Source organism: Barbatula barbatula (genome assembly GCF_947034865.1).
Source record: "Barbatula barbatula genome assembly, chromosome: 11".
Lineage (NCBI taxonomy): Eukaryota > Metazoa > Chordata > Actinopteri > Cypriniformes > Nemacheilidae > Barbatula > Barbatula barbatula.
This window is the reverse complement of record NC_136774.1, coordinates 23,857,702-23,885,438: the sequence shown is the minus strand read 5'-3', so window position 1 is coordinate 23,885,438 and position 27,737 is coordinate 23,857,702. Positions and strand designations below refer to the sequence as shown.

Sequence of the window (27,737 nt, the reverse complement as noted above, 5' to 3'; positions counted from 1 at the left end):
AAAAATATATCAGAAAAGTTTGAAGGATCTTTAACTGGTGTAAAGTAGACTTGATACGTGATATTCAGAGGAAAAGAGAACTAACGGTTTCCTTGTGTTCTGCAGTCAATGTTTTCAGATAAAAGCTGTTCTCCACTTTTTGCCTTTTGTTTCAGTCTTAGGAAATGTTGTATTAATATCTAGAGACTGTATATCAGACAATATATTGCTTTCCGGCTTCCAATCTTAAAAAGAATCATCGGTTATCGTTATCGGCCAAAATGTTCATATCAGTGCATCCCTAATTCTCAGGAATAAAAGTGCTTTGTGTTTAATTATATTATATATATAATTAGCAATTATATGTTGTTATAATTGCTTCCAATGTTTCCTCATCTGTAAGTCGCTTTGGATAAAAGCGTCTGCTAAATGACTAAATGTAAATGTAATTTACAGCATAAAGTGTGAAAGCTTTATTAAGAACTTAACTGCTGGTGTTTGATGTCAGGAAAGTGTTGTTATTTTGAGTGTTTTCTTCTGAAGAAGTGTGACGGAGAGGAGGGAGACGTGATGCCCCAGCGTTCCAGTTCTCATGTAGAACAAATCTGAGCAAAGCCTGATGAAATTGAAAAGTTCTGCCCTGCATCAGGACTTGAATTGGTTTATTAGCATCTTGGAAAATCCACTTTTAAACCCATTTTTGGTGGAAATGACTTTGCGAGAAAAGATACTTTACACGCTTTTGATGATGTGGATTTAAGCTTCTTCACATTTCTCCACATGTGCGCTGGGGAGTGATGCTTAAAAAGAAATGCCTATTTTCAATTTTCATGTGAAAGCATGTATTTTTTCATAAATGAAACAGGTTTTATGTCAGAAGCTTCGATATATTTTCAGTCCTGCTGAGACTTGTGTGGATTCTCTTCTGTTTGTTCAGTTGAGCTCAGGTCACGTGTGTATAATTTTCATTTTCAAGAAATGTTGTGCATTTATCATAATGTTCTTTATGAAGCATTTTACCTTCCGTGTATCATGTTCATTCACATTTAGAATTGCGTACAATCAGCTTTTATCCCGTCACAACAATCATGTGTTTTATTCCTGACATTAGTTATTTGTTTTCATTGAGTGTCATTTACAGCTAGACTCCATGAACTCTCTCTCTCTCTCTCTCTCTGTGGATATTACAGCATTGATTTTTCTTCACATATGGTCTGTATAAAGTGATGTAACTGTACAGAAAACACAGACTCTTCTCTTCACTCCGCAGGTAGAAACAACAGTGTTACTGTTCAACACTTCTCAGGGGTTTTATAGACAGGACACACGTCATTCTGCTGCTAGAAGACCATTGGACGCAGTATTTATATGTTGGCCGGATCTTGGTTTTATTACCAATAAAAGCACAAAAAATCTGGAAAGAAATTAACGGCGGTCTCATGTACATGTAGGTAGTATTAATGAAGATAAATATTTCAGATTTGATATGAACGTATGTGAGCCAGAGAATATTTAGTATGAATGAAGTGCACTTGATGGTGAAGGCTGAAGTGTGTTTTTGTCTTTGTTTTATATGTTTGTATTTGACTAATACATCAGCTTGAGTTTGCTCAGACTCCTTGTAACTTGAACACCGCTACTGAAATGTTTCTTACTAATATTTTTGTGTTGTTTTTATATCGCAATATTACAAAAACAAGATACATTTGTGTTGAGAAGCTAAATTACATTAGATGATTTTTTCTTGACTCATTGGCAGAAATGTTTTCATGTTTTAAACATGAACTTACTTGATTCAGATTTTTATCCACGTAAACACATTTCACATTTTAAGTGATTTCACTATAGAAATGTATATTTGAAAACAAGTGATGACATCCCATCAGACAGACAAATGATTTACGGTGATTTCTGCACATATTCAGCAGCTTAAGAAGTGGGAAATCCATCAATAATAAGAACAAGAAAAGCTTTGGGTCAGATGAAACCCACATGTCTTTCAGTGAAGGGAGAGAGAGGTTTACACTGGATCTTCAATGAGAACACGTGATGGTTTATTCTTGGTGATTTCAGTCTATATGTTGACGCATTAAATCCTTAACATGACAAAAGAAACTTTTAGCATTTTTAGTGTTTCTCTTCTGGGGATATGAATAAGATAATATTGATGACTCATCTTGTTTAGGGACAGTTTGTTTTAATGATGTCTCTCTATTCACAGCTTTGGTTTAAACTAAACACAACAGGTCTTCATATATTCTGCCTAAACTTTTGTTTCCAACACAAATAAATAAACGTTAATTAAATACATCGTTTTAGAGCGGATATTGAAGCTAATGTAGTTTATCATTATAATTCTTTCAGGCAGATGTTAGTGTTTTTGAGTCAGATTGTCTTTTTTCTGTCTCCGGGAATAAATTCAATTAAATTCAGTTTTATTTATATAGCGCTTTTCACAATGTGCATTATTCCAAAGCAGCAACACCGCTCTGTGGTGAGGATCACAAACTCTGATAATAAATTGATCAGGAGAAAAAAAACAGACTCAGCCAGGAGGACCAGTTCTCCTCTGACGTGTGACAGCTGCACTCACTGACTTTACTGTCACAGTGATGGTTTGTCATTTCATATCTCAGCCTGATGTAAGTTTACTTAACTTACTGCACTTCAATCCTTTTTGAAGGTCAATACTAGGGAATGGCAAAAAAAATTTGATTAATAGTTTTTTAAAATGTGGTCGTTTCAATATCGATTCTCAAAAGCCGTGAATTATTTTCTTTCATATTTCTCCTTCCCCCGAACATTCATTAACGTGAATGTTATTTCTACAGGGGTCAGGTTTACTACCTTGAATCGATGCTCCCAGAACACGGTTGCCACCTGGTGGAATGCGCTACCTGCGTGTACTTTGTACGCAAGATAACAAAATATAGTACGTGCATACTATTCTGATGAGGAATTTGCGTCACACGCAGTCTACGGTGTCCCTTGCATAAAATGGGAACTATACTTAACAGTTCTTTACAGTATTTCACCGCTGTAAATAAAGACCTTGTGAAGATTATCACTAATCCTGTGAGTCATTTCTGTAGAATATCAAAGGAACACTAGAGAGAAACTGCCGGCTCATGTGTTTGATTGATGTTATTACTAATCTCAGCTACAGGACTTTGTGTGAAGCACATGAACGAGTGGAATCAATAGTCAACTATCGTCCCATCAGAATCGAGTTTGTATTGATGTAGCTCATTGAGTGCACTCAGTGGCGAGCAGTGAATGTGCCCCTACTGCGTCATAAACACGTGAGAGTGTCATTCAGCACCCTGTGATGTACACCATATCACACAAAACTCTTGTGTCCGTTCAGAGCGCTCATCGTGTGTCATTGTGAAGATGTGTGTTTAATGCGACAGTAACACATGGCTGTTCACTTTCAGGAGTTGTAGCGATGCTTTCTTTCTCCTAAAATAATGTGAAATATATGTTGCTTATATCATTTATTTAATATATTTTAATAGAACTTAAATGGATTTTAGAAAAATAAATATCGTATCACATATGGAATATCGCTTTATTTAGCATGCTTTCACATTTTTCCTCAATAACGCACAGCCCTAGTTGATGAACTACAAATATAAACTGGATTTATCCACTATAGATAGACATGATTACTGATATTTATTTCAATAGTTTTCAGTAAATGCAATGATGGATATTATATTAATTACAAATGTGACATTAGTGAATTATGGGTTCATGGAGTATACTGTATATTGTATGTGTGGAGCGTTTTTTGCATTGACAGATGTATCAGTTATGTATTTTATGTTTTTAATCAAATAAACACAGTAAAGACTGTATGAAAGATTATTTTCTTTAAGAATAAATATCAGTTTACTGTAGTATAGATTTATGACCCAATAAAACCGAGAGAGGAATATAAATGAGGGAATTTTGTTGAAGCCGAGAGAGAGAGAAGAAAAACACGAGTAATTCTTGAGTTTCATGACATAACACAAAACTCAAATATATAAATGCTCTTATAACCTACACATCTCACTTCTTACACATCTCTGTGTGTGTGTGTGTAATGTCATATTTGAATGTGAGAAACCAGCTGGAGATCTTTAGTTCGGGTCACTGTAGAGTCTACAGTGTAGACGTCTTCAGACCAATGAAAATAAGATCATATAAAACTCATGATATATATTTTGAGCAGAAGATGATTTCAGCATGTGAATGAGAGAACTGAAGAAGACTGTTGCTGAAATCTTGCTCATACAAAGTAGTTCATATGTAAAAGTGTGATCATATAGAAATGTGATGATATTTTACAGTACAGTTGGGCAAATCCTGTGTTATGGACGTGACACATAAATTCTCAGAGAATGTATTTGTTATGAATATATTGAACCATCTGTTCACATTGTACTAAAGCCTTGTTGATAGAGTCTAAACATCAGAAAATGTCAGTCTATCATTCAATAAAAGGGACATAAACATGCATTATATGGATGTGACAAAAAGAATGCGTTTTTTGGGAGACGAGAAACTTAGGATTTCTGTGAATTAAAGTGCACAATCCTGAAGCAATAATACCCAATGATAGGAGAAGGGATGCCTCTTTATAGAAGGAATATGAAGCCTTATGGATGTGACAAATGTTGATATCTGTGCTGTAAAAACATACTTTTTTCATGGTAAGGTTAATATTTTCACAGAAATGCCCAGTTGTTTCTTTATTTCCTAGACTGCCATTAAAAGGTTCAACAATATGTTAACAATAAATGTATGTAGATGTTTATGTTACTGCATCGTAAAGGCTGCACTGATGTTCTCTACTGTACTTAAGGATGAAAAGATGTTTACAGTGACTTTCTGCAGCAACTGTCACATGTTAATATACGTGAGTGTGTAATGTTCATGATATGTATGGCTTCAGGTATATTTGAATTCAGTTCAGATTTCTTTATATGGCACTTTTCACAGTGTTTCATTCTTGGATGATCAGTAAAGTCTGCAGGCTCTCACAGGAGGATGACATGAGATCATCTCAGGGTGGGCAGAGAGGGAATATTTACTGAAGCTGCTGTTCATTTACTTGTAAATAGGAGATAATACTGGTGTGCATCATGCTGAAAAGATGTGTTTTTAATCTAGATTGAAATTGTGAGAGTGTGTCTGGCCCTCCAATAGCATCAGGAGGTTATTCCTGAGTTTAGGTGCTACATATGAGAACGCTCGACCCCGTTTGGTTGATTTAATGATTCTATCAGAAGTCCAGAGAGACAAGAGTTTGTGTGTGTGTGTCATTATTTGTCTGACATGAGTGTGTGTGCTCCGTTTGTGTTCTGTGCTTATGTGTGTATCATTTATTATATGTATATAATTATCTATGTTGTGTGGTTTTATCTGTGCATGTGATGTGTGTGTTCTGTGTTGTATGTCATTATCTCTGTGTGTGAGACATGTCTTTTTTCTTGCGTGCACGCACACGTGTGTTCTCTGTGTGTCATGAGAGCAGAGATGATGTTTCACACACTGAAGATCATCTTACACGTGTGTTCTGATGTGGTTGTCTGTGGATCTATCACAGCGTTTAGCGTGTCACTATAATGGCCGACAGTTATTAAGCGCTGGTTTTTGTCTTCTCTCAGAAGTGTGTGTGTGTTACACACAACCTGGGATGACGTGTGTTATATGGAAACACACATGTGCTGTTAAACACTCACAGCCCTCTCCTTTACCCATCATCCCCTGAGTACTGGGTCTGTCTTTTTTGTGTTTTTGTTCAACTTCACCATAGAGACACAAAGATGACATCATTCTGTGTCACTGTGAGTTTGAGGATGAAGCTTAGATTCATGACAAGCTTAGAGTCAAGTCAACTTTATTTATACAGTAAATTTAAAAATTATTGTCACAAAGCAGGTGAACAAGAAACATATCGACTGTACGTAAAACACAGAAGACAGACACACACACCAATTCACAACACTCCACACACCACAATATCCACACGTACTAACACACATAGACACACACAGAGATGTGCGCACAGCTGGACGTACACACACACACACACACACACACACACAGTGGTTATCACTGAGAATCACACATGAGAAACACAGGTCAAATATTAATTAGACTACAATCCCTATATGCAATATTAATGAAGTAAAACTTTAAATTGTAATTCTTAAGTGTCACGATGCTTGTTGTGATTCACATGTGATCTGATTCTTTTTGATTCGTTCTTATTAATGTGAGTTGTGAGTTCTGATCTCTGCTGTTTATTCTCCTTTAAAAAGGTTCATTCAGATGTTGATTGATTTGAGTGTTTAGAGTTGAAATGAAAGTCATTTATTTATTTCTTTGGTGTGTTTTACATCCCTCGGTCTGTTTGGGTCGACTGTCTGGTGTTGTACAGATGGACCGACTGTAGTATATTCACATCAGACATCAGTCACACTTCCAGATCATTTAACATCATGTGCTTCATGTTGAAACCTTCTCATTGCTTTGAGACTTTCAATGGAATGATTGCTTTAGCTCTCTCTCTCTTTTATCGGAGGTTTATTGTGTTTATGATGGTCTGGGGTGTTCATGATAACAGGTTGCAATAGTTCAGTTTTCCATGCAGATAATGGGATTGTGATGGAATCTCTGAAAGAGGCGTGAGAATATTCACCTTGAAACAGGAACGTTATTTTGCCTTTATTCTCATGTGCTATAAAATCTCATCTGCTCTTTTATAGCGTGGGATGAAACATCATTTCAATCAGAAGTTTATTTTGGATTCTGGCCATTGACTTTTCCTTTCAAATCTGTAAGGTAGCAGTCGTCTGTGTCACGTCTTCTCATCATTATCTGTCTCTTGACCCTCTTGAGGGGTTTTTGTTCGGTGTCTTTCAAAAGTTGAAACTGAAAAAAAACTGAAACTGAAGTTAAAATGAATCATTACAGTAAACTTTTATATGGCTGAAATGAGAGTTTAAGAGTTAAATCTCTCTTTTGAATCCGTCTGTAGACTTTGTATGATTGATGTGTTATTGTTATAATGTGCTTCTTCATGAAATGAATACACTGTATTAAACTTCAGCTGAGAGTCCAGTGGAAATCTGTTTTCAGAGACATTTATAGATGCTTATTACACGTTGGAATGCTTGATTTTGATTGGCCAGTCATGACATTTGCAGGTCAAAACTATTGACACACGTTAATTAGTTTCATATTTTGACAGTTATTTTTGACAAATTAAATATAAATATATATTTTTATAACATATATGACATTATATTTACAAATGATTAAACCAATTTGCCTGTTTGTGACGTTTGAATGTCGTTTCTTACGTTAAAACCGAAACTAGACGTCTTTTCCTCACAGAAGTTCTGCATTCAGTAAAAATGAGTTAATAAAATATTTTAAATTCACATTTCATGTCCAGTTTGATGTCATGTGTCCAGTAGTCGTGTAATAAGAGGGATAATGTTATCATGAAATAAACCCCTTCAGTGAGACACAAGACCCTCCGCTTCACGTCCTGATCATAACAACCGGCTGCTGAACATTATCTCTATCTTGAAATATTTCTCTTTATTACCTAATGTCCTGTTAAGAAAGTCAAACGCTGGGAAGAGTCGCTCACTTTCTTTCACTTTTTCCTGTTTTCATGATTTCATTGTAGATGCAACCGTTCAGTCAGAATTGATTTATTTGAAACTTATAGTTGTGCAATATGTCAAATGAGTTGAGTGTTATACATTGTTCTGTTGTGGATATTGTACCAGTTTAATATGAATGACTTATCTGTTATAAAATGCACTGTAACCCACTGCTTCTTGGGGCTTATTGCTTTATTGGTGCATCATTCTATCTTGAATGGCGTATGTTAGATGGCTTGGGTGGAGCATCCCTTTAACTCCACCCCTTCAAACGTCTGTCTCCTGACAGTTCTAGTTCAAAATGCATCGCAGAGAAAAACAAAAGCCACGGCCACAATTTTTCTTTATCTTTTGATAATATATGTTGACAGACAATGTTTTCATGTTGTAGAATAGTCCTGGAGAGTCATGTGTCATGGAGATCCTGTAGTGGAATGGGTGGAGATTTTCATCTTTTTCTGTAATTTAAAGGTGTCTTTATAATCGTCACTTTGTTTAGGAACTGTATGAGGAAACGACACAAGAGATGTGACTTGATTCCTTTATAGTTCACCCACTGCTTTCATATCCATTAGTTTAATGAACAGGACAGCAGTGTGTGTGAAAGTGCTGTCGAGCGTTAAGCGGACGCTCATTAAAACAAAACACGTAACAATTAACATTACATCAGGAAACTTTTCTCCCGTTCGGTTTGGATGTGTTCACCTGAAGTGTGACGTCCTCAGGGGCATCACCCAGACAGATATGACCATGAACAACATCACTGAGGGTTGAACTCTTCTCTTATCCAACCGTCACTTCACTTTTAATTGGATGATGCTTCATTGAAGAGTTTCACCTACAGCAGAGAAACAGTGTTGTTATGAAGCTGTAACTCTCTACACAAAGTACAGTCTACACAACTGAATTTACTCCTCATCTCATCCTGATGTTACTGAACTTGACATTAACATTTATTCATTTGGCAGAGGCTTTTATCCAAAGCGAGAGCATATAAACAATTTGTTAACAAGCTAAACAGTACCGTTCGTTACCAGGCCATGATACTAGGAGGATTAAAGCTGGAATGAACAAGATTTTTTTGGACACAAGACAGAGAGTTTTTGGTTGGTCAAATAAGTGAGGAACATGGATGTTTTGAGCTGTTTTTTTTAACGTTGTGAAGGATGCTGCAGTTCGGGTGTTGGCTGGCAGTTCATTCAACCACAGGGGAAACCAATGAGTGAAGGTTTTTGCAAGATATTTGGTGCCTCGCTGTGATGAACAACAAGGCGTCACTCATTTTCAGACCGAAGATGGTGGGAGGGGATGTAGACCTGGAGCAGTTAGTTAAGGTAAAGGGGCGAGTGTGCTGTTATTGTTCTGAAGGTCAGTGTCAGCGATTTAAATTGATGCGGGCGGCAACTGGCAGCCAGTGAAGTGAAATCCGGAGGGATGTTACATGGGTTCTTTTAGGCTGATTGAAAACTACACGTGCAGCTTCATTCTGGATCATGTGCAAGGGCTTGACTGCATTGGTTGGAAGTCCGGGAGAGAATTGCAGTAGTCCAGTCTTGATATGACCAGAGCTTTGATTAGTGACGTGAGAGGTGAGTTTCAGCTGGTCATTGAACATCACCCCCAGGTTCCTTGCAGACTTGGTGGGTGTTATAGTTGAGGGACCGAGTTGAATGGTTAGGTGGTGTTCAATTGATGGGCGGGCCGGTATAACCAGGAGTTTTGTCTTGGGGAGGTTGAGTTGTAAGATGGTCTTTCATCCAAGAAGACATGTCCAGAAGGCAGGCAGAGACACGGGCAGAGATGGTGGGGTCATCTGTCTGAAAAGAGAAATAAAGCTGTGTATCATCTGCATAAAAATGGTATGGGAACCCATGTGCCTTAATTATTGGACCCAATGAGGTGGTATATATAGAAAAGAGGAGAGGAGCAAGAACTGAGCCCTGAGGAACTTCAGTTGTCAGCTGATGAGATCTGGATGTCTTGCCTCTCCAGGATACCTTAAAAGGATCTGTCTGTGAGATAAGAGTCAAACCAGTTGAGTGCAGTTCCAGAGATGCCCAGTTTGGAGAGAGTGGACAGCAGGATCTGGCGGTTCACCGTGTCAAATGCAGTAGAGAGATCAAGCTGGAAAAATGACAGATGACAAGGATTTAGCCCTGCTTGATGTAGGTTTTTAACGACAGACAGGAGAGTCGTCTCCATAGAATGTCCTTTTTTGAAGCTGGATTAGTGACCGTCCAGAAGGTTGTGCTGTAAGAGATAGGCAGAGAGTTGGTTAAATACTACCCATTTGTGGGCCTTGGAAAGGAAGGGCAGGAGTGTGATTGGTTGCTTACCACTGAGTGGTCAAGTGTGGGTTTCTTGACTAAAGGTGATACCAGGGCTTGTTTAAATGAGGTGGGGACAGTGCTAGTGGCGATGGAGGTGTTTATAATGTGATGGAGCCTGTAGGAGGTGGGAAGTAATCCGGGCCAGGGCACAGGTTGTAGGCCGGGTGGAAAGTAGAATTTTGCAGACATCATAAGAGAAAAGAAGGGAGAGAAAAAAAGGGAGTGGAGTAAGAGAGAGAGATCAGGGATGAGAAGATAGGAGAAAGTTGAGAAAAGTCATATAATAGAATCACATGTTCTTCTGTCCTGCTTGACAATGGTTTTGTATTTTTCTAGTATTGTGAAAGCTGATTGAGGAGGATCTTTAATAATATTTTTGAGGTCCGACTGAAATCTTGAGATTGTGTGTTCACCTGTCTGAAGTGTGTGTGTGGCTCTTTTGTGATAAATGGCTATATATATGAAACACTTGTTGTTGTTCTCATGGTTTTTTTTAATTGAAGATGTAAGAACGCTCTGATGTGTGTGTGTGTTACTACTGATAAGAGCATCAGTCCACATTTAACCGTTAAACGTTTCACTGTGAGATGAAACTCATGAAACGCAGCACAACTCATTCAGAGAGAAGTTCATCATGTAAATCAGTGACTGACACAGAATTCTTGTTGATGTGATGATGATATTTTTAGCTGTTTGTGAGGACAAATGTGTTTGACTGCTATGATGAGAGAGAGAGAGAGTCTGTGTTTCTGTGTCCTTGACGGTCTGTCCTGCATCTCTTGCTGACTGATGAGGTCACAGCACTGGACATCTGTGGAGAGATCTGATTGGCTGTGAGGCGTGTCAGGTGTCAGGGGTGCGTCCACACATGACGTTTGTTTCTGTGTGTCATGACAGCTGATGGGTTTATTATTGTTTTCCCAGCGATGTGTGACAGAACAGAGACAGACAACACAACACACACTGAGCCCTGAAGTCACCCTCTAGTCTCTCTCTCTCTCTCTCTCCTCTCTCTCTCTCTCTCTCTCTCTCTCTCTCTCTCTCTCTCTGTCTCTCTCTCTGTCTCTCTCTCTCTCTCTCTGTCTCTCTCTCTCTGGTCTCTCTCTCTCTGTCTCTCTCCTCTCTCTCCTCTCTCTCTCTCTCTCTCTCTCCTCTCTCTCTCTGTCTCTCTCTCTGTCCTCTCTCTCTCTCTCTCTCTCTCTCTCTCTCTCTGTCCTCTCAGTCTCTCTGTCTCTCTCTCTCTCTGTCTCTCTCTCTCTCTCTGTCTCTGTCTCTCTGTCTCTGTCTCTCTCTCTCTCTCTCTCTGTCTCTCTCTCTCTCTCTCTCTCTCTCTCTCTCTCTCTCTCTGTCTCTCTCTCTGTCTCTCTCTCTCTGTCTCTCAGTCTCTCTGTCTCTCTCTCTCTCTGTCTCTCTCTCTCTCTCTGTCTCTCTCTCTCTATCTCTCTCTCTGTCTCTCTCTCTCTCTCTCTGTCTCTCTCTCTCTCTCTCTCTCTCTTCTCTCTCTCTCTCTCTCTCTCTGTCTCTCTCTCTGTCTCTCTCTCCTCTGTCTCTCTCTCTCTCTCTCTCTCTCTCTCTCTCTGTCTCTCTCTCTCTCTCTCTCTCTCTCTCTCTCTCTCTCTCTCTCTCTCTCTCTCTCTCTCTCTCTCTCTCTCCCTTTCACCCGCTTCTGCTCTCAATCTAATTGCCTGACTCTGGAGTGTCTTTGTCGTCATGGAAACTACATTAATGTTCCTTTATTGGACATCATGGCCTTGAGTCATGGTTGCCCGCGGCGACACAGATAGTTGGGTTGGGTGTAAATTCAGAGACCCAGTCAGCTTCAGAATGATAATGATGCTTATTTAAAATCAGATGTGTAGCCCTGACATCTTTCTCAAACAACAGAAGTGAAGAAGACTGAAAAGCACCATAAATGTCTTGTGAAACAATTATAGAGGTTTTCAGTGTTTGTGTGAGGAACATCTGAACATACAATTCACTTTGACATGCGGCTGAAGCAAAAAAGACAGAACAGAATTCTCATTTTGGCTGAACTATCCCTTTCACTTTTTTCTTAAATTCACCTGAATCACAGACAGAAATGTCAGCGTGTATCTTCTGATTATTTTCACAAGTTTCAGATGAATGTCTTCAGGAGATGTAAAGTGGTGTTAGCGCGATCATTTCCTCACATCAGCGTTTATAAAGGCGTGTGTGATGTCTGAACATGTCAATTGTAATTGGTTTGGGGGTGTACAGTGCTGCTGGTAACAAGCTCTCGTGAGGGACGCCTGACGCCAGCCAGCGGATCTGATGCTTTGTTAACTGCTGTTGTCACTAATACTGACGTTCAGATGAAATAATGGCACAGAGATGTTTCCTCAGAGGTCCTCTCATGGCTGGCGCCGGATGGACCGCAGTGATTTATCTCCGGTCCGGATCCGGTCGCTCTCGGGGTAAAGTGGCCTGAACACGATTAAACCCACAAACGGTTTCTGGAGATTAGATTGTGAATGTTTCCTTGAGAGCTGCTCTCAGATTGATGGATCAACAGAGATTCTTCAATGGCTCTTCAAACTGAAGAATTAAGACTGAGAGGCTTCTCTAATCCCATAAACATTTCAACATTCTGTTCTTTTCTATTCTGTATTCTCTATTCTCTATTCTCTGTTCTAAATTCTGTATTCTCTATTCCCTATTCCGTATTCTGTATTCTATATTCTGTATTCTATATTCTGTATTCTATATTCTGTATTCTCTATTCTGTATTCTCTATTCCCTATTCCCAATTCTGTATTCTCTATTCTATATTCTGTATTCTGTATTCTATATTCTCTATTCTTTATTTTATATTCTCTATTCTATATTCTGTATTCTAGATTCTGTATTCTCTATTCCCTATTCCGTATTATGTATTCTATATTCTGTATTCTATATTCTGTATTCTATATTCTGTATTCTCTATTCTGTATTCTCTATTCCCTATTCCCAATTCCGTATTCTCTATTCTATATTCTGTATTCTCTATTCTCTATTCTATATTCTATATTCTGTATTCTAATTTTAATTTTAAATTTAATTCTATTCTCTATTTAATATTTTATTTTATATTCTATTCGGTATCGGTATTCTCTATTCTGTATTCTATATTCTGTATTCTATATTCTGTATTCTCTATTCTATATTCTGTATTCTATATTCTGTATTCTATATTCTGTATTCTCTATTCTATATTCTGTATTCTATATTCTGTATTCTATATTCTGTATTCTATATTCTGTATTCTCTATTCTGTATTCTAGATTCTGTATTCTCTATTCCCTATTCCCAATTCCGTATTCTCTATTCTATATTCTGTATTCTATATTCTCTATTCTTTATTTTATATTCTGTATTCTATATTCTGTATTCTCTATTCTATATTCTGTATTCTATATTCTGTATTCTATATTCTGTATTCTATATTCTATATTCTCTATTCTATATTCTGTATTCTATATTCTGTATTCTATATTCTGTATTCTCTATTCTGTATTCTAGATTCTGTATTCTCTATTCCCTATTCCCAATTCCGTATTCTCTATTCTATATTCTGTATTCTATATTCTCTATTCTTTATTTTATATTCTCTATTCTATATTCTGTATTCTCTATTCTCTATTCTATATTCTGTATTCTAATTTTAATTTTAATTTTAATTCTATTCTCTATTTAATATTTTATTTTATATTCTATTCGGTATCGGTATTCTCTATTCTGTATTCTGTATTCTGTATTCTGTATTCTGTATTCTATATTCTAATTTTAATTTTAATTCTATTCTCTATTTAATATTTTATTTTATATTCTATTCGGTATCGGTATTGGTATTGGTATTCTGTATTCTGTATTCTGTATTCTGTATTCTGTATTCTGTATTCTGTATTCTGTATTCTATATTCTATATTCTAATTTTAATTCTATTCTCTATTCTCTATTTAGTATTTTATATTCTATTCGGTATTGGTATTGGTATTCTGTATTCTATTCGTACTTGGTGGAATTGAATTATTTAAACATTGAAAACAGTCTCACTTGGTCTATAAACTGGAACTTAACTTGTAAACTGGAGTTTTAAATGTAACATTGAAAATCTTTAAGGCAGGTGCAGAAATGATTAAATGTAAAGGATTCAAGAGTTAATGAAGATCAGATGTGCAGTGTTGAACACAATGTGTGTGTGTGAAGGTTACGAGAGTCAAACAGAGATCACACAGAGTTTTAGCAGCGTTGTAAAGGAACGGTTTAACACTGATCTCTGATCAGAGTCTCCTGACTCACTCTTGACGTGTCTTTGAAGCACTGCATTAGTAGTTTTTGCACGGAGGCTTTTTATGCGAAAGCCACTTTAGTTTTTAATCAGAGTTTGTAGATTTAATAAAATATTCATTTTCTTCCCAAATGTTTAAGAGGTGCAGATGTGGAAAAGAAAGAGTCGCCCTCACGTCACTTTTCATTGTGAAGATTCTGTGAAGGGGTGTGATGGAGTTACAGCCACATATGTATAAAATGTTTCGAGTCCTCTTTAACCCTTCTGTCTGTCTTGTTTTTATTCCACAGGTGTGTGGAGATCATCGCTAAGGAGGGCAGGAGTCTGAAGGAACTCTATCTAGTGTCCTGCAAGATCACAGATCACGGTAAGATGGAGATGTTTAATACTACACACTGATCATTTCTGTTCATGTTTACTGTAACACAAACACTTCCTGCTACACAACACATCACAGCCGTCGTTCTGTCTTTCAAGTGTTTGGGACACTGTTTGTATGTTGTGTCACATTGTGGCAGAATGTGTGTCTGCTGAAGAGCGCTGTGGTCTATTGAAGGTGTTTTAATACACACAGTATTTGTACTCCCAGATTTCAGTACAAATAATACAGTAATAATAACATTAAAACCATCTGATCCTACAAAACAAAGAGCATTCTATATTGTATTCTGTATTCTATATATTCTATTCCTTATTCTTTATTCCTTATTCTTTATTCCTTATTCTATATTCCTTATTCTTTATTCCAGTCTAGTCTAGTTTAGTCTCGACTCATACTTAGTGGAATTGAATTATTTTAACATCTCACTTGGTCTATAAACTGGAATTTAACTTTTAAATGTAACATTGAAAATCTTTAAGGCAGGTGCAGAAATGAATAAATGTAAAGGATTGAAGAGTTAATGAAGATCAGATGTGCAGTGTTGAACACAATGTGTGTGTGTGTGTGTGCGTCTTTTATTGAGAGAGATGATGGACGGTTGTGTGCAATGAAACACTGCTCAGATGTGTTTTAGTGTTTTTAAGTGGAAAGTGGATTTTTCTGGTCATTCTGCAGGTCAGTGGTGCTACATAATGACTTCAGTCAAGTGTTTGTGTTGAGCATGTGCCCAAAGAGTGACCACATCTCTGCCACATACTGTAATTCCCCCCGATGTTCCCAGAGACAGCAGTGCATGGAGCATTAGACCTCATTACGTGTCACTTACAGTCTGAGAGCTGTGAAAACATCACACTGCCCCACAGACGCCCTGGAAAAACTGTGTCATGTGCCAGAGAATAACACTGTGTGTGTGTGTGTGTTTCCAGTGTTTCAGTTCACAGATTCACACTGTGTTATAACAGTTTGTGTAGTTTTATTTTATACATTGTAGTTCGTTATGAAATGAAAATATCATGATAATTCACTCATCCACATGTCATACGAGCTGTCCGAGTGTTTATTTCTCCTGTCTAAAACAAATTGAGGCTTCTGTGGAAAGCTTTCCAGGATTCTTCTCCGTATGATGGATTTTAACGGGGCTGTCGGTTGAGGCCAAAATGAAGTTTATCATCATTCTAATTTGATACTGAACTACTCCTTTAAACTCCTCGTGCCGTTTGATATTGAGCATTGGTCAAGCGAACACTGACCTCATCCGACAGCGGCGGTCCAGCGTGATGAAAGAGCACAACATCACAATAATACACTTGTGATGAGCTGGAATGTGTATTAAAGATCTCCTGACTGACTGGTTAATGAGATGAATCATGAACACCCCGGGCGTCTCCGCTCTCAGGTGATGTCAAACTATATCTGAATGCTTCGGTCTGTTCTGACTCCTAATAGAATGAAGGCTGGATTACCGGGCGGCTCTTGATAAATTGTATAATTGATTGTGGATTCTGGTCAGCTGGTGTTCCTGGTCGCTGTGAGGGTCTCTCTCTTCTGTATTCAGGATTGATGGCTCGTATCACAGCCTGTCTGATGCTCTTTAACTCTGATGTTTGTTTTTAATGATCAGATTTGAATGCACCGCTGTGAAGTTTTTAAGGTATGAAACACACACACACACACAGTTTGTTTTCTTTCAGGCAGAGTCAGATTGGTGTGTGATCGTGTGTGTGTGTGTGTGTGTGTTTCATCTGGTTTGACTTGTTTTGTAAGCGTCAGTGTTAACAGTCCTCAGATAATTAAACTAGCAATGGATTAGTTCTACAGTAGATGTTTCTGCATATCAAAAATGTTCACCTGGTTTTAATGGACTCTTTACACACACACACACACACACACACACACAGCTCGTGAGGTCTTGTATTAAATAGGCTGTAGTAAAGTCAGTTTATTATGACACTCATGTGTATGTTTGCATGAGATTTGTCAGTTTTCAGAAGTCATTAATATGCAAAGAGAGAGAGAGCAGATAACTCCGACTGAAGAGTTAGACATCATATATTTATGTTTGTGTGTGTGTGTGTATTATTATTGACAGCTGGATGTATACTTTATCGTCATGTGAATTTCAGATGAATCAGATCATTATTAATCTGACCAACTAATGTAAGTCTTGTGCATCTCTGTCCGGTGTAATTGTGTGTTAGTGTGTCATGTTGTGTTTCCAGCTGTATGTGAGGAGTTGTACAGTAAGTGATGGTAGTGTGCATTAATATTATCAGTGTTTTTCAGGAGTCTCTCTCTCTCTCTCTCTCTGTAGAAGTTGACAGCAGCATTATTGGCCTTCACTATTTAAAACTGAAATGGGCTTCGGAGGATTCATTATTACCTCATCTCTGCTCTGACCCCAACAGTCATAAAAATCATTGTGCAATATTTCTTTTTACGACATTGAAAATTCATAACTTTTCACTGCCGTCCTGAAGGGCGAATAAAAAGAAAAGAGGAAGAATCACGTTGTGTTGAACATGTGATACCTGAGACACAGAGAGTCATAAAATCTCTTCTTTACTGCAGCGGATCAATGTAACACAGCCGCCTGTCTGTCTGCATTCACATCTGTCTGTCTGCCTGCGCATCTGTCTGTCTGTCTGCGCATCTGTCTGCCTGCGCATCTGTCTGTCTGTACATCTGTCTGTTTGCCTGCACATCTGTCTGTCTGCGCATCTGTCTTTCGGCCTGCACATCTGTCTGCCTGTCTGCGCATCTGTCTGTCTGTCTGCACATCTGTCTGCCTGCGCATCTGTCTGTCTGTCTGCACATCTGTCTGCCTGTCTGCGCATCTGTCTGCCTGCGCATCTGTCTGTTTGCCTGCACATCTGTCTGTCTGCGCATCTGTCTGTCTGTCTGCGCATCTGTCTGTTTGCCTGCACATCTGTCTGTCTGCGCATGTCTGTCGGCCTGCACATCTGTCTGTCGGCCTGCACATCTGTCTGTTTGCCTGCACATCTGTCTGTTTGCCTGCACATCTGTCTGTCTGCCTGCACATCTGTCTGTCTGCGCATCTGTCTGTCTGTACATCTGTCTGTTTGCCTGCACATCTGTCTGTCTGTCTGTCTGTCTGTGCATCTGTCTGTCGGCCTGCACATCTGTCTGTTTGCCTGCACATCTGTCTGTCTGTCTGTCTGTGCATCTGTCTGTCTGCCTGCACATCTGTCTGTCTGCGCATCTGTCTGTCTGCACATCTGTCTGTTTGCCTGCACATCTGTCTGTCTGTCTGTCTGTCTGTGCATCTGTCTGTCGGCCTGCACATCTGTCTGTTTGCCTGCACATCTGTCTGTCTGCCTGCACGTCTGTCTGTCTGCCTGCACGTCTGTCTGTCTGCACATCTGTCTATCTGCAGGTTGAGTTAAATTTAAGTACATTTATAAAGTGCTTTTTATGCAACATTTTACTGTTTTATAGCAACTTAACAATAAAATGAAAGCATATTAAATACATTGCATGTAAAAAGAATATAATTAATGTCATTATTGCAATATGTTAATTATCCTCGTAGATAGTTTATAATCTACATAAAGAACAATAGACTTTAGGAGATTTAGTCAATGAAACAGACAATCACTTACAGCTTACATTAATATTGCCCTTTAAATGAAGAAGAAATGATAGTCTGTCCGTGTGTCTGTCTGTCTGTGAGGTGTGTTCTGCTGATGTCATCGACTGGTGATATTCATGGTTTAGATGTTTTGTTGTGAGATCAGCTGATGTCGGGTGATGTGTTGTTGTTGTTGTTGTTGTTGTGTAATGTTATAATGTGAAGCTGTTATATTGGCATTTGTTAACAGCACCCACAGGATGTAATAAGCTCAGCGTCGGGCTCTTTTACTGCGGCTCATATACACAGCAGTTTCTTATTATTCCCCCTGTGAATAATGTGCAGGATTCTCTTTTATGTGCCTGCGGTTTTTATATTCCCCTGGTTTGTGTGTCCGGCGTTGAGAGGATATTGCTGAGATATTTCATGAGCGACTCGTGTCTCTGTGCAGCGCTTCATGATTTGATAAGCTTTAAACAGGTGTGAAGTGCAGCTAAACGCAGAAAAACACCTTCAGGTCAACACAATGAGCTTGTGTGAGATGAGGAGCGTCTCTGGGTGTGACGGTGTGTGAGCGGGTGTTTAATGGATTAGAAACCCTGCCGTGCACCTTGAGACCAGAGAGAGAGAGAGTCTTTGAGCATTCACCCGGTCATACAGAAGAACACAAAGCCATTTCTTCATGACGTGTGTCTGACAGGCTGTGTGGGATCGACCCGGGATCTTTCGCCTTCTAATTCTTCTTTAGTTTTTTGGTGAAGGTGCAGATTTCATTCATGAAACAGTCAGTCTCGCTTCTCACAAGGTTGCTTGAAACCTTGAAACTTTCAGCATTAGCTAAAGAAATCCAGCGCTCCTGACACGTGCACGTACACTCGTGGTCAAGATTTTAAATGTGTGAGTATTACAGCATTCTTGAAGAAATATCACACACACACACTTCATACTGGAGCTGCACAATATTGAGGAACATCATGAGAAGATCACACAACACTAAAGATGCGATACGTGATAATCTGCTAAAGAACATCACGATTATGATTTGAATAAAGGTTAAATGAAATAAAACGCACAGTATTAGCAGAACGAGTGATGAAAACAAGCGCTTGTTTGTTCTCCTGCGGTTTCTTCACATGCGTGTTCTCTGTAGAGCGACAGGTTTGTGGATGATGATGATGATGATGATGAAGCTCACCCTGGCTTCTGTTCATCAGATCTCCACACTTCACTCATTTCTCATCATTAACTCGAGCAGCTGTCATCTCATGAATCTATCACATCATCTGATGTTCATCTGTGATCACGTTTACTTATGAGAACTCTGATTTGAATATTCATTTGATAATATTATGATGTTTATCATGTGAATATAACCTGACCTGATGGAATATGGTTTATATTAAAGAAAAGTCATGTCATCTGTTGATATCTGCTGCTTCATAGTGCTCACGTAACGTTTCAGTTTTAATTCATTTAAGTGTGTTAATTAATTTGTTATTTTTAATTCTTATAGTTATCTTCTTTTAACTATTATGTCAAGGGCCCCTCACAAAGGTTGGCAAAGAGCCCCCAGACGTCTAGGATCGGCACTGGTGTGAAGTATTGAAAATATTCAATATTGTTTTTCTGATGTGTCTTTCATTTTGAGCTTATATTAGTCGTCTGTAAAGAGAACAGTGCATCTTTTACTACACATGAAACTGTCTGTATATTGTTGGTAAAGCAGATGGTTGTTGTGCTGGATGAGGATCAGTACAGAATGTAGTTTAGTGATGAACACACATCACTTTGAAAGTGTAATGATGAAGATGTGTGAGAGCTCAGAAAATCCATCACTGAACTCCTGAACTGTCAGATCCGTCCTCACCACAGGCGGCGTCCCGTGAGCGCTCAGACGGATGATGCCGGCCGGGGGGACGTGATGTTCCTAACCAATTAAAGTTGAGCTCAGGCCCGGCCGGTCCCGCTGTCAGCAGTCACAGCCGGTGAGATGAGTCCACAGCGACCTGACGTGACAGCACTTCAATTACACCTGACGCTCTTCTGAGAGAACACCAGAGCAACACTGCAGACGTCTGTGAGCTTTATTAACCCTCTCTCTCTCTCTCACACACACCAAATGACTACTGTTTCCAAGATTAGAGTCTCGGACTGTCTCTGATAAACCTCCAGATGACACTATGTGTTTTTCTGCTGATGAGATCTCTTCATCATCTCAATTACTTCTCATAGACATCAGTGAGATTAAAATGAAAGCAAATGTAAACTCTTGCTCAAGTCTCAAGATATTTCTCTTGAGTTAAAGAGATCTCACAAATGTGTCTGTCGTTAGAGTTTCAGTAGAGATGTGTCGAGTGTAATTGGATGTCATAGTTAGACATATGTTGTGATTATAATGTCAATGAAGTGGTGATTTTTCTTGAACACATTTGATGTGCGATGTAAAGACAGACGGAGGTTGATGTGCCTCACAGCGTGTGATGGACTGAAATCACTCCTGATGGAGAGAGAGAGAAACTCATTAACTGTGATGACAGAATGACGGATTGTGCTTTATTCTCAAACATGACCTTCTAAATCCTCTCGCTTGTTCATTTAAAGCACTTTCTTCACATGTTTCTTACACTCGGGTGGACCGTTAATAGACGTCACGACTGCTCGGTTTTCTTCATCTGTAGACTTTCAGTGTCATAGGAGATCACGGTGTCGTGTGAATCATGAAGGTGTGCAGATGTTTACAGATGAAATTAATATTGTTGTCACGATAATGGAATTTCTAACTTCGATTCGATACTAAAGAAAAACGTACATTCAAAATGTTTTCCACAGTCTCGCTGCTCGCAAAGTTGCTTGAAACCTTGAAACTTTCAGCATTAGCTAAAGAAATCCAGCGCTCCTGACACGTGCACGTACACTCGTGGTCAAGATGTTGTTAGGGCCATAACAACAAGGCCCTAAACCGTTTACATTTTATTATAGACTAAACAATGAGGTACATTTTTACATTATTTATTCATTGTTAATCTAATGTAAATTTGACTAAAACATTTACTATTTAAAATCAAAGGTGTATTTGTCAGTATTATTTGACCAGAGTTTAAACTAACATTTAAAAGACATGAATGAATAATGTATTACTCATTCATTGTTTGTTAATGTTAGTCAGGGCTTTTTTATAATAATTGATCACCGCACAAAGAGACAGAAAGGCAAACTTTAAACGCAAAAACTGTAGCGGAGACTCCTCACTGGCCATCTTTCTAACATTCTGAACAACGTTTAACCGAAGCGAAGTGAATGAAATGATTGATCAGTGCACATACATCGAGCGATATGGTAAACATGGGAAATGTAAAGGAGCGTGCACCAAGTGCCAGATGTGTTACTGAGACTCTGAACTGGCCGTCTTTCTAACATCAGCACCATTTAACTGCCGCACACGAGTCAAGTCTGTGAGAGGAGGCGGGGCTCTGTTGTCACTGCGTTCACATGCGCTGTGTGTCAGAAAAAGAGAGAGAACGGAACGTGCAGCTGGTATCCATATGAGGGACATGCGTATTGGAACCGTTGCAGATTGTTCAGTATTGATACGTATCGAGATATCAGTATTTTTGACAACCCTAGAAATGAATAACATTTGGTCATTTCTAGTATGAACAGCTCCTAGTTCTCTGAATCAGAATTCTGACAGATTTTAAAGGGGGGATCAACAGTGTTTCATGCATTCTGACTTCTTTACTCTGTTAAACGTGTTGTCTTCTCATGCTTGATGTGATCAGCTTATGACGTAGTATTTCTGTGCCGTTCACAGGTTCGTATAGTTTTCGGAAAGTTTTTTTCCATCATGACATTCCCTAATGTAACAGCTTTTCTTAGTCCCTTATTGAACAATTCTCTTGGAAAAGCATGTACACACGTCAACCCACCAGAGCGAGAGGAGCAGCATGTACACACGTCAACCCACCAGAGCGAGAGGAGCAGCATGTACACACGTCAACCAGCTGGAGCAAGAGAGACGGAGCACTGCGTTCGTGAAGTTCAGCTTTGTTTGTTTGCTCACTGCACTTGGGTGATGGATGGATGTTATATAAACGGTGGATATAACGCTACGGAACTACACCATGAGCACACTATACAGCCCTACAAACACAAAGTGCACTAATTACACATTTGGTCAAAATGAAGGTTTGAAATGGGCTTTGTAACATCTGTTCTGTCTTTTGAAACTTTCATTTTGACCTAATGTGTAGTTTGTAGGGCAGTATAGTGTGCTCGTGCTGTAGTACCCCAACCAGGGCTCGCCTGTTTTCAGAAATAATCATACAGCTGTATCTGTCTTTTATACATTTGTTCAAACAAAATACTCTTGGAAGATACGAAGTATGCAATACAACTGTATAGGCACTCAAGATTAATATGAGATTTGCAGAAACTGCATGTGATGCGTCCGCTTTAAGATAAATATGTGCTGGTTTCTTGTATGTGAATGCAGGTTTGAGTGTTTCATTATAGTGGTTGGCCGATGTGAAGTGAGATACAGAACTGGTTTGTCAGGCTGTGAATCAGAACTCGTGTATCGTAATGTCCGTTCTCTGTCCGCGAGCGCGTCAGAGCCGTCCGTCCTCGTTTCCACTCAGCTGTGTTTCTTCATGTGAGGGTGTGAACACGAGACCGTAAAAAGATCTGCAGCCCTCTAGCTGTTTTCATTCAGGTCCTGTGAGGAGTCATGTGGTTTATGCTGGCTGGCAGTGTTTCTTCAGCAGAATCACAGATCTCTCTGCGGGATCCTGAGATATTCATGTTTGTGTCGTAGAGAAAGATCACTCATTGCTCCCATCATTCATGACCTTCATTTAAGCTTCTCTGTGTGCCTTGCGTTGTTTTCTCTCTCATCACTGTTGTCTCGTGACTTGTGTGAGATGAGATCAGATTGTTTAGATGTCCTCTGAATGAAGTTTCTCATCAGATGGATTGATTTAACACGGACGGATGTTTCTGTATTTAAGCAGAAGTTGTTGTGGTTTGTGTAATGGTGTGTTGAGGGGGATTTAACAGCCTGGCGCTGAACGCAGACGCTGAGCTCTTGTTTTGCCTGCCAGGAATATAAAACCTCACCAAATTTTTGCATGGATGCGTAACCTCTCATCGCTTCATTTGTGCCACTCTCACCTACATGAGTGATCCAGTGCTAACACTCTTGTTTCAATCCCATGATGCTCTGCGGAGATGCTGGACTCCTGGGATGTATTTCCTGAGTTTGCTGATTTTAACACCTTACACACACGCAGCATGTTTTCTGACGTCTCTGACACACAACTCTTAAAATACTTATTTTGTCCTCAGGTTAAATGTTTTTTGTGATCTTTCACCAGTAATAGGGTAAGGGTGATATCTAACGCTGTGCTATATACAGAAATTATGGAAATATTATAGATGTGCACTTCACAATAGTTTGCAATAACCAAATTATTTTAATCTTTTGAAAGTTTATATGTTTAAGAAACCTGGGGCATTATTGGATTGAATTATTGTTTATCATATTAAGCAAGTTTTCACATTTTCACATCACATTTTTCTTCAGTATCATGCATTACTCACACGTTCACATTCAGTCATTTAACAAATCCTAATAAACAACACATACATAAGAGCACATTGCAAGAATATATAAGAGAGAAGTGTTTTGTCCTTGATAACATCCCACAATCCTCTGCAGACGCACGTTCAGATGCCCACTCACACCATCCGAACACTTCCAGATGTTTCCGATCAAATCAGCTCCTGCCCTAGTTTTTATTTTACTACACTGAACTTGGTGTGTTTTTCCCCATTGTAGAATATCAGTGAAGTCTATGAATTTACAGTCCTCCAGGATTAAATGAAATCAAGAGAATTCATCAAATGAGTTTGTAGTTTTCAAATGAAAGAAATGAATATGTTGTTGAATGATATTTGGTTTTGTATTTTGACTGATATAACTGAAGTGAGTTGTGAAGACATGAAGGATCGATGTTAAATTCACATGTTTCCATGACCGTTCATCTGTTCAGACGATGCTCTGATGACATTTACTGCACGTGTGTCATCTCGACATCAACACACATGTTTTATTGTGTTTGAAGAGTGTGAAGCATGTTTGGGGTTATTTTTGAGCTTTAGCTCTTTTGTTAATGATTGTTAATATACGTGTCATTTCTCTGTCACTGTTAACTCGCTCAGATTTGAGTTGTAAATGATGACAGGCTTGATTGGATGAGAGGGGAGGTCAGAGGTCAGACAGGTTAAAGGTCATGATTACAGTGTGTACTGTGTAGTTTAGTTAGATTTTTTTATAGCAGACAAGGTGATAAATGACAGATCAACATGTTGCATAAACGCTGACCTTCATCACTGCTGAGTTCTCTCTCTCTCTCACACACTCCGTCTCTCCGTGTTTCATTAACCTTTATCTCTCATTCTTCATCCCCGGTGTTTACTTCATTCTTCTTCATTTCCTTTTTTCTATATGGATGTGTTTCTTTATATAAATGAATGTGAATAAATCACAGCACAGTTTCTTCATAAATATAGAATAAAGATTATATTTAACGGAAGTCTTATGTTAATCTTGAGTACCTGTAGAGTAGTTCTGCGTTCTTCATATCTCAGAAAAGTCTTTAGATTTCTCATATCTACAGAAGACCGATACAGCTGTACGATTGTTTCTGAAAAAAGCCGATCTCCTGTGGGCGTGTCGTGGGCGGAGCTAAAGACGACTACCTACAGCCTTTGCGTAACAATCCAGCAGCTGTTGAATGGATGTAAATACTACACAAAGACGTTTTGTTGTTGTTATAGTTGATTACGGCTTACAGTGTGATCTCAAGCCCTACATACTGTATATGATCCTGAAGCGGCCCCTGAGTCTGTAGTTGAACAAGAACCACAGCAACGACGACTACAGATGGATGTTGACATTGGTCATGTATCTCTTGTGAAAGGTCACCTCTGTTACCAAACAGGGATCCAGACTTATAAAAAACTTTCTGAACCAAGTTGTAGTGCTGGTGGAGTGTATCAGGCACATAATACTGCGTAATACGTCTATCTTGTGTCTTTATCAAGATGACCACGTTAAGCATGAGAAGCCGTTACGTTTGACAGTTTGAAGAAGTCAGAGTGCATCATATAGCATGAAACCTCAACACTTAGATGACGATGAGCTCTGTGTTTTTGAGGTCAGTTGTGCTTCATGTGCAAATCCTGCTGAAATATTTCAAAACATCTCACTAGGAAACAGGAACACACACACACACACACACACATTACACACTTCAGTAACAGTATCAGTATATATGATTGTTACACACTATTGAGAGAATATCACTCACCAGGGGGCAGACTTGCTCTTTCTCTCTCTCTCTCTCTCTGTCTCTCTCTCTCTGTCTCTCTCTCTCTCTCTCTCTCTCTCTCTCTCTGTCTCTCTCTCTCTGTCTCTCTCTCTCTCTCTCTCTCTCTCTCTCTGTCTCTCTCTCTCTGTCTCTCTCTCTCTCTCTCTCTCTCTCTCTCTCTCTCTCTGTCTCTCTCTCTCTCTCTCTCTCTCTCTCTGTCTCTCTGTCTCTGTGTTTCCTGTGAAGCAGATCTTTGCTCTGTCACCAGAATGGACTCCATTAGTCTAATGAGTTTTAAATTTATGGTAAAGGTGCAGCAGGATTGTAATTGGGGGGGTTAATCAATGACTGTTTCCTGTGGAGCTTTTAGCACCGACCACCTCTGTTCCCAGATCAGATCACTGTCACACTCTTTATGACTTTATTTACAATATGTCACTGTAATGAGTGTCCTCACAGACACACACACTGTGTGTTTGGTGTGTGTAAACATGTGCACGTGTTTTTGCTTTGATGTGTTGTGTAGCAGCTTCTTCATTGGTGTGTGCGCGCATGGATGTGAGTGTCTGTGCATACATGCATGTGTGTCTGTGTCTGTGTGTGCATGCGCGTGCGTGTGTCTGTGTGTGCATGTGATGTGTTGTGTGGCAGCTTCTTCATTGGTGTGTGCGCGCATGGATGTGAGTGTCTGTGCATACATGCATGTGTGTCTGTGTCTGTGTGTGCATGCGCGTGCGTGTGTCTGTGTGCGCATGTGATGTGTTGTGTAGCAGCTTCTTCATTGGTGTGTGCGCGCATGGATGTGAGTGTCTGTGCATACATGCATGTGTGTCTGTGTCTGTGTGTGCATGCGCGTGCGTGTGTCTGTGTGCGCATGTGATGTGTTGTGTAGCAGCTTCTTCATTGGTGTTTGCGCGCATGGATGTGAGTGTCTGTGCATACATGCATGTGTGTCTGTGTCTGTGTGTGCATGCGCGTGCGTGTGTCTGTGTGTGCATGTGATGTGGTGTGTGGCAGCTTCTTCATTGGTGTGTGCGCGCATGGACGTGAGTGTCTGTGCATACATGCATGTGTGTCTGTGTGTGCATGCGCGTGCGTGTGTCTGTGTGTGCATGTGAAGTGGTGTGTGGCAGCTTCTTCATTGGCGCGCTTGTGTGTGAGCGTGTTCTGTAATTGAGTTCAGAGGCTTTAGTTACTCAGATTAGCTTTGGGACTGCAGTGCAAGTATATTTATCACAGAACACTTTTCTTTAAAATGACCTATTTTACTTACTTTGAAACTTAATGAATGAGTTGTTGAATGTCATTAGCCAAATAAATATTTATCTGTAAGTCTTTGCTACACACATAGTCTCACACCTTGTTGTATTTAGTTGTTGTACAGTGCTGTGTCACAGGCTCATATATATATTTTATTTACATTGAGAATGTTTTGTTTTACATAAAGCAAATGCTGTTTTGTGAGATCTTCATTCTAACAGTACAGGAATATTTCATGAATTTCCCTTCAGTTAAGCCAAATGTCCGTCATGCTTTTGTTATTTCATCTGTTATGAGCATTATAAATCATTTCATAATGTTTTATGTACAGTACAGAGTTATTTTTTAACAAAATATTTTCTTTGACTTCTGCCAATAATGGTCAGAGATGTTGTAATTGAATATTCTGGAGCTGATGAGAAGAAACTCTCAAATAAAAACAGTATACTGGTCATAATGAGAAACAGATGTGAGATTTGTTTGACCTTAAAGACACATTTAACAGTTTCTTCTTTTGATTATCTTGTCTGGACTGAATCCTCATCACACACTCTCACTGCTGTCTCATGTCTTCTAATGTAAGACCTGTCTGTCTACGTGTCTGTGTCTCTGTCTTCGTCTGTCTCTCTGTCTTAGTCTGTCTTTCTCTGTCTGTCCGTCTGTCTGTCTCCATCTGTCTGCTGAGGACATAATAATAATAATACGTTTAATTTATATAGCGTCTTTCCAGGGCTCAAGGACGCTTAAGACATAATTGTTTTGCTGTTTAAACTTGTCTTTTGATATTTGACAGAATTTCACATATTTATCCCAGTGGATATTATACTACGTCATTACATTCCCATCACCACACATTTTGTTTGTTTTAA

General features: G+C 39.1%; 1 protein-coding gene across 1 annotated transcript in view; it reads left to right on the top strand.

Annotated features, from left to right (window-relative positions):
• fbxl17 (F-box and leucine-rich repeat protein 17) overlaps window positions 1-27,737 on the top strand; it is an 86,559-nt gene that overhangs the window by 49,158 nt on the left and 9,664 nt on the right. The window contains exon 6 of the mRNA XM_079468082.1: window positions 14,598-14,634. Within this exon, the coding sequence (XP_079324208.1) occupies window positions 14,598-14,634 (37 nt within the window). The remainder of the gene's footprint in view (window positions 1-14,597; window positions 14,635-27,737) is intronic.